The following is a 10,358-nucleotide window of genomic DNA, read 5'->3' as shown; positions in this document are numbered from 1 at the left end:
GTGTGTGTGTGCATGTGTGTGTGTGCATGTGTGTGCGTGTGTGCGTGCAAGGTGTTTACAGCAGCACAGTTGGTTCAGACGTCTCATTAATAAACAGCTGGTCCCAGTGTTCCCACAGCTCCCAGTAACATGGAGAATACATTCCTGGATTCCCTTTTCAAAAATGTATAAATGAACTATCAAACCATCAAAGTAGTAGAGTATTTATTGATGATCAATCATTTATAGATTCGATTATGTCGATTAAAATATGAAATTAAGGAAGTGCTTTATTACGTTTTCTGTGACATCACTGATCCTCCGTACATCATTTCCTGCTGTGGGAGATTTCTTATAAATGAACTTTACTCCTGTGACTTTAAATAATCACCGTATATGAAAATATAAAGTGTTGTCCCGCTCCATGTGTGTTAATGGCATCAAACAGAAGCAGTGTGGTTGTCATGGAGATGTGGTCTGGGTTATGATGATGATTGTTCTTCTTCAGGTGCAGCTGAAGAGCGAGGAGGCAAAGACATTCGCCATGAAGATCCTGAAGAAACGCCACATCGTGGACACGAGGCAGCAGGAACACATCCGCTCCGAGAAACACATCATGACGGAGGCGCACTCCGACTTCATCGTCAGGTCAGTATCATCATCACCATCATTATCATCATCATCATCATGAGTTGTTTTATATTAAACTTGATAGAAATCACACCTCACAGTCTCCATCATGTGACTGAGTTTTTACATTTTAAAATGAATAAATATTTGATAAAGCCAGACCAGAAGCTGCAGTGCTTCCTGTCTTGCAGCTTTACAAATTAAAATTCTTTTGAAATCTACAGAAGCTGAGAAAGGCCATACTGACAAATAATTTTTTATCCCCTTATTTATTTAATAATTATCCCATCAACTCAAGAAAACAAAGCTTATCTTTAGATAACAGGATGAAAAATATTTTCGTGTATGGCCTTTCTCTGGCTCTCAGGCTTTCAAAATAAAAGCCTCACGGATGAATCTGTGGGGGGGAGTTTCCGTGCAGCACTTTGGTCACTAATTAAACATTCTTTGCAGTTTGGTTCCAGTTTTCAAAATAAAAGAAACAGGTTTGTTCTTCTGATCTGTTAACTGTTAGATCTTGGCTTTCAAAATAAAAACTTCACAGAAATATTAAACACACGGGAACAGGAAACCATCAAAGAAGAAAACCAGGCATCAAAATAAAATCTGAAAACAGACGTGAATCTTCTCAGGTGTGTCGGTGGGTGTTTCGCCCTCAGGTTCTGATGAAAGGTTGTTTGTGTTCAGGTTGTACCGGACGTTTAAAGACAGTAAATATCTGTACATGCTGATGGAGGCCTGTCTGGGCGGAGAGCTGTGGACCATCCTGAGAGACAGGTACACACCTACTCACATCATCTTTTAATAATGCATCGTGAATATCAGCTGATAGCTTGAAGCCACAGGTAGAAAAACCTTTCAGAGCTTAATTAATGGAAGTTTATTTTGAAATGCTGAAACAACAAGTGTATTTATTGATCAGTTAAAAATTAATGGACAAAAGATTTATCAATAACAAATTTAATAATAATTTAAGAACAGTCGTTTTTCAAGCAAGATTTTTCAAAACTAAACAAATTTTTCTCTGATGTCATTTTCAAAACTGAATCAAAACCTGGAATTTTTTTTACTAATATTTGACATTTTACAAAAACTAGGTCAATGATAGATCAATACAGATTATAATCAGCTGATTAAACAAGCCAGAAAAATGTTACAATTGCAGCCAAGTCGTTTTGTAGAAAACCAACAAATGAAAAATAACTAAGATGGAGGAAGTCAACAGAACAACAGTCGCACCGAGGGGCAGGAAGTCCTCCCACAGGAAGTGCTCCCACAGGAAGTGCTCCCACAGGAAGTCCTCCCACAGGAAGTGCTCCCACAGGAAGTGCTCCCACAGGAAGTGCTCCCACACCTTAAACCTTCTGTGTTTCAGGGGTTCGTTTGAAGATTCCACCACCAGGTTCTACACCGCCTGCGTGGTCGAAGCCTTCGCCTACCTGCACGCCAAAGGCATCATATACAGAGACCTGAAGCCTGAGAACCTCATATTGGACAGCCGAGGATACGCCAAGCTGGTACACACACACACACACACACACACACACACACACACACACACACACACACACACACACATGGACATCCACCTTTAGACTGTATGGAGCTTTAATTATATTCAGACGGTTTTTCATTGATCTGATTGGAAGAAGCCTGTGTTGATATTTCTTGAGTTCATGGAGACTCTGTCATAATAACAACATTAGTGAAGAAAACACTGACAGATGTTTATCAGGAACAGGCCTGTACATCAGAAATGTTCAGCAGCTTGTCAGGAGGAAACTTTCCTTCCAGTTTCTCTCAAACATTCGAGACGGATTGAGTGTCAGTTCAGGTTTGTTTCCAGGTGGACTTTGGTTTCGCCAAGAAGATCGGTTTCTGTAAGAAGACGTGGACGTTCTGTGGGACGCCGGAGTACGTCGCTCCAGAGATCATCCTCAACAAAGGTCATGATGTCTCAGCAGACTACTGGTCTCTGGGCATCCTGATGTATGAGCTGCTGACCGGCAGGTGAGGACACGCACCTGTAGAGCTCAGCAGAGTCAAACTGGTACTGTCGGGTCCTACAGTGTCTCTTTGTGTCTCTTTGTGTCTCCAGTCCTCCGTTCTCAGGTCCTGATCCAATGAAAACCTACAACATCATTCTGAGAGGCATCGACATGATCGAGTTCCCAAAGAAGATCACCAAGAACGCCGGCAACCTCATCAAGAAGCTCTGCAGGTAGGGGGCGTTGCATGTCCGAGCTCAGAGTAACTGTACACTCAACATTTGTTGTTTTAATCTCCAGAAAAAAATCTGTTTGTGTTGACAGAGATAATCCTTCAGAGAGACTTGGAAACCTGAAGAACGGGGTCAAAGACATCCAGAAGCACAAGTGAGTGGACACAGAGCCGTCCACATACTTTTGGCCATACAGTGTAGTCACTAACTTCCAGCTGAATGTGAACTAAACTTCCTCTCCATGTGTGTTCAGGTGGTTTGAAGGTTTTAACTGGGAGGGTCTGAGGAAAGGAACTCTGACTCCGCCCATCGTACCTGACGTGAGTAGAAGCAAAATTTGATTCCTAACATTTTCCACAATGAAATACAGCAAACCATTAAAGGGTAAATACTGTGGTATGCATGGGCCAGATGGCAAGAGAAACTTTCTTTGTTCAGTCTGTAGATGTTGAAGGAGTTTGACTGTGTGTCCGTCTGTCCAGGTTTCCTCTCCAACTGACACCAGCAACTTCGACAGTTTTCCTGAAGACACAGACGAACCGCCGCCAGATGACAACACTGGATGGGACTATGACTTTTAAAGTCCCACCCACCAGCTCACACTCAAACACAAAGCCTGAGACAAAGACGAAGAAGAAGAAGACTTCTCCCCAGGCTGAATGAACACAAGCTACATGTGCCACATGGTGGATGTTATGAAGCATGGCTGAACCCAGTGGGAATCAAAACCCTGATAAAAGGGAAAGTACGGGAGGCCTCTGGCGTGACCTTCCAAAACACCTGAGAGATGGATGTTGAAGTGGTTCAAGAATCAAACTAACCACCTGTTCATGTGGACAGTTTGTCCCTGTTTCCAAGACCAGGGACACATTTTTTAACAAGCCTCTTAAAGCAGAAAATAGGAAATAGTTGCTCTTGCCTGGTCTAAAGGGAAAGTCATCCTAGTTCCTCCAGATTTTAGAGAGCTGTCAAAACTCCAGAACAGTGTTGCTCCATCCACAAAAATGTACCAACAATCCAGAAAAGACGTTTTTGCAAAGCTTGGATTGTTTCCTTGAACGCAGAACAACCCGGATTCCTTGTTTGGCTGTGGCTGAACTTTGGGTATGTTCATCCATCAGCAGTAAAAGACACAGTGTGGGTCTCACTTTATGTCCCATATATTGCTGCAAAAGAAAGCAGGTAAAAACTCAAATCCACAGAAATAAGCCAACAGTGCATCACAAGATGTTTTTGCAAAGACTGGCAATGACTCAGAAATAAGAACCCAGAACAACACAGATTCCTTGATTCACTGCATTTGAACTCACACATTATAGGCCTTGCTTAATGTCCCATACAATGCTGCAACACTCAGAGGAAGCTGGGATGTTCATCAGTTCATCAGTTAGCCAGAAATATGAAACTTAAATCCATCAGTGAAGCTACCTGAGGCTGAAGCTGGAACGTCCTGAGATGTCCAGTGAAATCACGTTGTCACAAAGTGCTTCCCAGAGCAATGAGGAAAGCCCCAGACCCTCATGGGCCCCAAAGACCTCAAAGATCCCAGATTGTCTTTAATGCACCATTAAAGGCCCTGTCTTATTGAACGGACCTTTATCAAGATTTATTCTAAATAACTCCTTTAATATTTATGTTGATATTGTGCTAACATGGTACATATCATTCAACACATTTGTGTTTAATACAACTGATTATTAATCTGACATTTATGGGTTAAAATCATTTCTACCACAGGACCCGGTAGTGGGTTAAACCATCCCTGGTAACAGAGGTCCTAACATGGTTGAAATGAGTGAGAACAAACTCCTGAGGACATCACAGACACCTCCTGTCAAGTGTCCTTGATCTCTGGCTGAAACTTGACCTTTGACCCCTCTAAGGGAGATGGTTTTACGACTACTTGTCCTGTGAAAGGACTTTTTTGTTTTGTTTTTTTGTGGTATCGAGGAGGTCTAGGTTTTGAAAGTTAGAGTTTTTTCGGACCCTCCGAGGCCAGGGTCTGGCTCTCCGGTACCGGGCTGGAGGATGTTCGAGTCCCCCTGTTTCTCTGGGCGGAGGAGGAACACCGAGCTGAAGACTGAACAGACGAGTTAAAGGTCACTGTGATGCCTTCGCCTCTCATTTCATTTTCGGTAACGTAAAATCCAAAGACAGAACGAGAAGTTTGTGTGCAGCAGCTTGTTGCCCCCTAGTGGACGATGGGGGAGGTGATATGAACATTTCTACTTTTTTTTTTAAGTATATTTTTTGGGCTTTTTATGCCTTTATGATAGCACAGTAGAGAGAGACAGGAAATGGGGAATGACATGCAGTAAAGGGTCGTCCGATGCAGGATTCGAACCGGGGCCGACTGCAGCGAGGACTGCAGCCTCTACATATGGGGCGCCTGCTCAACCCACTGCACCACTCGATGCCCCAATTTCTACCGTTAAACTTTACTTTCTATCATTCTTTGTGTTGTGAATCTTTGGATCGCAGCATGAGAACAGGTATTTTGTACATATTTCCTAGACTTCCTACATATCTTTGCACACAGCCACAAATGCTCCATTCTCACATACACGTTTGAAGACCGAGCAGGTTTCAGGATTGTTCAGATGTTCCAAAAATGGATCTGACGTGTTTTGTTTCAAGAGTATTCATATAGTGTCTGTCAGGCTCATGGTATACTGGCTTTTAAACGACTTGGTTCCAGACCTCGGACTCAGTTCCTGCATCTGATTGGTTTAGTGATTCAAACAGGTCATTGAGGGCAGTTGACACACCACAGGGGCAGATATACTCAAAGATGGACATGTCCTCGTGGACCCTCACAGATATGGGCAGATTACATCTGAAAATAACAATTATCTTTCATATGAATAAGTCATTTTGTCCATAAAATGTCAGAATATAATGACAAATAGCTCTTATAATTCCGAACAGCCTAATACGTCTTTAAATGTCACCCTCTCGTCAGACCAACAGTGTGAAACCCAAAACTGTTCAGTTTCACCGATTATTGATTGGATTTGATATATGTCAAAACACTTCCTGGTTAATTGTTTTTAAGTACAACTCAGTCTGACATTGACGTAAAGAAATGACGACTCTTAGACTGACACATTTCTTCGACCACATAACTCTTAACACCTTGTGTCTGACAGTGACATCACCAGGAGGGATACGTCATTCACTGCTGATTGGTCAGTTAAATAGCCGCCCTCCCAAACAGCTAACGTGCCACATGTTACAGTGAATGATGAAGACAAATGAAATGATGAGTTCTGACACACAGGTTAACCATCAGGAAGTTGGTCGCTGCTTGAGAGACTTGAGAGAAAACCTTCATTACTCTTTCATTTCACTTGTGTGCGGAAACTTTGACAAAGTGGACGTTTAGAAACTTTAAGTTGAAGTAGACGTGATGACTCTGGTTTGGGTTGCATCCACAAACAGAGAGTTCAATCTTTAAACAGTGATTCATCTATTTATTTCAGTTTGTATTTGAACAGTATTTTGAGGCCTGTTGTAGAAGCAGCTGATTTGCATTAGCAGTCTGATTTTGCTGTGATATTCTTGTAAAAATGATCAGCGATGTGACTTCTGTGAGCTCTGCATGAAAATCTTGGTCACAACTTGTTCAGTTTTCACCACCAGGGGGCAGAATAGGGCAGCGCTGGGCCTCAGGACAGACATGTCATCATGAGGGGAAATATCCTCAATCTCTGTCTCTCTGAGATGTTTAGAGGAGCATCGGACGGTATGTTAAATCCAGAGCTGGAGTCAGAACATAGTTAGCCTAGCTTAGCATAAAGACTGGACAGCTTGGCTTTGCCCAAAAATACCAACAATACCAACACCTCTAAAACGGACTGATTATTCACATGTTGTATCTCATTGGTTTTAATGCACAAACAGAAACGTAAAGGAAATACAGTTCGTCATAATCACACAAAAATACCAAGGAAATATTTCTTGTGTCGTGGGAACACTACAAGACAAACAGACGTGTTTGAGTTTAAAGCTCTCACAGTGAAAATCAGCTAAAAGATGATTTAGACAAAAAAGTGTTTGGACCAGAAGGAGAAATATTCATGTTCATATTGATTCTTAGTGATGATATTTTGTGCTTATGATTTACTGATTTATTTGTATATATTGGGAGTATAGTGTTTTATGATTTTTCAGCTATAGATTATTATCATTATTATTATTATTATTATTATTATTACAGTGCCTGGTGTGGTAGCTGAAGAAACTCTTGTTCTGTCTCAGTTCAAAAAGCTTTATGGACGTGACTGTTAATAACAAAACAAAACATAAATAATTTTGCCAAAGCAGATTGATCTGTTAAAAATGAATAAAAGCTGTAAAAATAAAGGTTTTTGTTCCTTATTTCTTATAATTTGAAGTTCATCATGTGTTTGTCATAGTTCATATTCAAAAAACAAGGGTATTGGTTTTGAAATTATTAAATGTTTCCATAAAAAAGTGAGAACGCTTCACGATTGTGCGTGTCATCCTTGCGTACAGGGGCCATGCTAATCTTCTCTGTATCATTCCCAGTTTATCATGTGTGTTACAGGATGTAACACATGAGCTGCTGGACCTGGTCTCTCATTTGAAGGGGGTCAGGAAACATGGAGTCTGACTCAGGGGTTCAGATCAGAGGGAAACTTTTAACAGACCCTGATGCCAGAAGACGGAAAACTACATAAGCACCTGATAAAAGATGAATGAAAATAAATGAAATCAAAACAAAAAACAGACATAGAAAGAAATGAAAAAGAGAAGAAATGAACTATTATAGTTTGTTTTAGAAGAAATGACCAAGAAATCATTCCATGTAGTTTTAGACATAATTGATGAAAAGAAAAGAGTGTCCTTATGTTAAATGTTGTGCTTTTATCTTCTCCCACAGTCTCTTTCAGTACCTTTAACCTGCCTCTATAATGTTCACTCTCAGCTCAAACGTCACACAAACGTTGCAGCAGGAAGTGGAACCTGCTTTCATTTCAAAATAACGGGTAGTTCTGCAAACGGCCACCAGGTGTCAGTGTGGACCGGCTCTGTGCAGGTGAAGCTGCCGCTGCTGCTGAACACAGTAAGTCTTTTTTTAACTGACCTGATTAATTGTTAATATTGTTTGCGTACGTTTTCTGAATCATTCTCAAAAGAAGCAGCTCTCATTTACATAAAGATGTTTTCACATCAAATTTGTTACAACATTGAAAATTCAACAATTTGTTTTGTTCATCGTATCATCAGAATTAATTAACTTTTCTTAAATCTGGAGGTTGTACTGAGAAATACAAGTACAAGGCACAAAGAGATTTGACCAGACCGTGATTTACATTTAAATACCTTTAAACTCCGTCTACAGAACTAAAACTGTACAGTGGCCAAAAAACGGCCATAACTTCAATTTCACCGAAACATCGTGTAACTTGTCACTCCGCCTACAATGGAAGAGGCTACACAAACTGTTGGAGAGTTATTTATAGGCCGAATTAATCCACAGACAAATCTGACTCGCAAAATATCTAAAAGCTTTATACACGTATTTATTTGTTGCCCATTAACAAGTTATCTTAAATTCACATGATTTCTAAACGGAGCCTGGCGAGCCGTTCCCAAACCCGCCGTCAAAAACAGCTCAGCTTTAATCATGTCGTCAGTGCAGTGAACACTGTCTATTACGGACAAAAATCCACCTGAAAGATTTTGAATATGATTGAAAATAAGAGAATTCAGCCCCAAAACAACCCGCCCATGATATAGGGACTTTAATAGAGCGTGTTTTACCTTTTAAATATCTGACAATTGAATGATTCTTTGCTTTTTGTCAAACTTTCAAACTTCGTCAACATGACTCATTACCTTTTCCTGAATCCGGAGGTTGTACTGAGAAATTCAGCATAAGTACAGTGCACAATAAACGGCCGTAAATTAAATTACACCTAAACATTGTGTAACTTGTCACTCCACCTTCAATGGAAGAGTCTGGCTTGCACATTTTAACATGAGAGTCTATGGGGACTGACTCACTGTTGCAGCCAGACTCTGGTGGTCGTTAGAGGAACTGCAGCTTCTGGTTCTTCAGCGTTGATGCTGGATGTTTATGGAGGTTGGTGCTTGATGTGAATGTGAGCAAGTCAGACGTTTGACTGAGACTGTGGATGTTCAGGGGTTAAACTACAGACGTGTGAGGAGAGGCACGTAGCTGCACCTCCTCCCCCCCCCTCCTCCTCCTCCTCCTTCTCGTTTTTTTTTTATGAATGAGATTTGAACCACACACGCACACACACACACACAGTGATGTCAGCAACAAGCCCATCCCCCACCGCTGCGGGAAAAACCTCACGATCAGAAAGAGAGAGAGGCATCCTCATGTTTCCCATATGTCTCTCTCCCCCACCCCCTCTCAGGATGAGATGGGTGGGAGGAGGGGGGTGGCAAGTGTCACCTCTCCTTCCCCATCCCTCCCTCCTCCTCTTCACGAGCCTGAGGATGAGTAATCCATCAAGGGAGGGAGGGCGAGAGAGGTGTCGTAAGAGAAGGAAAGTGAGGGTGATGGTGGCAGGGAGGATAGCAGCATCAGCATCATCCTCATCATCATCATCATCATCAGTGAACGTGCAGAACGAGAGGATGAAAATTCAAAACCTTCCAGCTCCTGTTTTACTGCTGAGCTCAGTCACACTGGGAGATGGCTAATTCCTGGACCCTCACTGGCTGACATCGTAAGAACAGTTCATATTTCTGTGGAGGACGAAATGCTTCGGGATTATATTTCCACAATTACTGCAACTGGCTAATCGCTGGAGTGCGGAGCGTTAAAGAGAAAAACTACAGAAGAGGGATAAAGGATCATATTTCCGAACTCTTCAGTGGTATATGAGGTGAAACTGACTAATCCCTGTAGGAGCTGGACAAGAGGGAGGCGTCATGGCTTGTTTCACTGGATGGTACCAGGTTAATTCTTGGATAGGAGATGACTGACTCATCCATTGGATTGTGGGGACAGTCCTCTTCCTGAACAACTCTTTACATGTCCATTTTAAGTACAAATACATTTGTGCCACACCTCCACACGTGGTGTTGCAGAGGCTGGGATCTGGCTAATACCTGGAATCCTTGACCTGTAACAGCACCTCACTGCCTCACATACGGTACTCCAGTACCTGGACATTTTCTGTATCAAAGGTCTCTGTACAGCCTCCTCCTGGGACCAGGCTAATCTCTGGATCAGCGTGTCTGGCATGTTCTGCTTTTGCCTGCAGAGTTCCCTGCTGAAGCTCCAGGCGCTGGAGGTGGAGGGGGGCCCCTCACTGGGTCCGTCCCCAGAGGAGAGCCCCCCTGCCCTGGGCAGCAAGGGGCAGAAGAGCCCCTGTGGCCTCGCCGAGCTTGGAGGGAAGGAGGGAAAGACGCTGGCTCTGTGCCACAGCGCTGACGAGAACAGCCCACCAGGTACACCCACCTGTCTGTCTGTCTGCCTGCCTGTCTATTTGTCTGTCTGTCTGTCTGTCTGTCTGTCTGTCTG

At 42.4% G+C, this 10,358-nt stretch overlaps 2 protein-coding genes and 1 non-coding gene across 3 annotated transcripts in view; 2 read left to right on the top strand and 1 right to left on the bottom strand.

Annotated features, from left to right (window-relative positions):
- Positions 1 to 7,195, top strand: part of LOC111651078 (cGMP-dependent protein kinase 1-like) — a 9,450-nt gene extending 2,255 nt beyond the window's left edge. The window contains exons 3-10 of the mRNA XM_023401033.2: positions 488 to 627; positions 1,297 to 1,386; positions 1,985 to 2,126; positions 2,456 to 2,619; positions 2,708 to 2,830; positions 2,922 to 2,984; positions 3,084 to 3,150; positions 3,313 to 7,195. Of these exons, the coding sequence (XP_023256801.1) occupies positions 488 to 627; positions 1,297 to 1,386; positions 1,985 to 2,126; positions 2,456 to 2,619; positions 2,708 to 2,830; positions 2,922 to 2,984; positions 3,084 to 3,150; positions 3,313 to 3,411 (888 nt within the window). The 3' untranslated portion in view covers positions 3,412 to 7,195. The remainder of the gene's footprint in view (positions 1 to 487; positions 628 to 1,296; positions 1,387 to 1,984; positions 2,127 to 2,455; positions 2,620 to 2,707; positions 2,831 to 2,921; positions 2,985 to 3,083; positions 3,151 to 3,312) is intronic.
- A 106-nt stretch (positions 7,196 to 7,301) lies between these two features.
- LOC111651079 (U6 spliceosomal RNA) lies at positions 7,302 to 7,410 on the bottom strand. Its single transcript, XR_002760477.1, has one exon. It is a non-coding gene; the product is annotated as a U6 spliceosomal RNA (small nuclear RNA).
- A 522-nt stretch (positions 7,411 to 7,932) lies between these two features.
- Positions 7,933 to 10,358, top strand: part of LOC111651077 (protein FAM13A-like) — a gene marked incomplete at its 3' end in the record, with an annotated part of 8,889 nt that continues 6,463 nt past the window's right edge. Inside the window, 1 exon segment of the mRNA XM_087172561.1 lies at positions 7,933 to 10,285. Within this exon segment, the coding sequence (XP_087028687.1) occupies positions 10,078 to 10,285 (208 nt within the window).

This window comes from Seriola lalandi, unplaced genomic scaffold, assembly GCF_002814215.2.
Source record: "Seriola lalandi dorsalis isolate HSWRI2012SDOR001 ecotype SW California unplaced genomic scaffold, Sedor1 jcf7180002053377, whole genome shotgun sequence".
Classification (NCBI taxonomy): Eukaryota; Metazoa; Chordata; class Actinopteri; order Carangiformes; family Carangidae; genus Seriola; species Seriola lalandi.
This window is presented reverse-complemented; position numbering and strand designations above follow the sequence as displayed.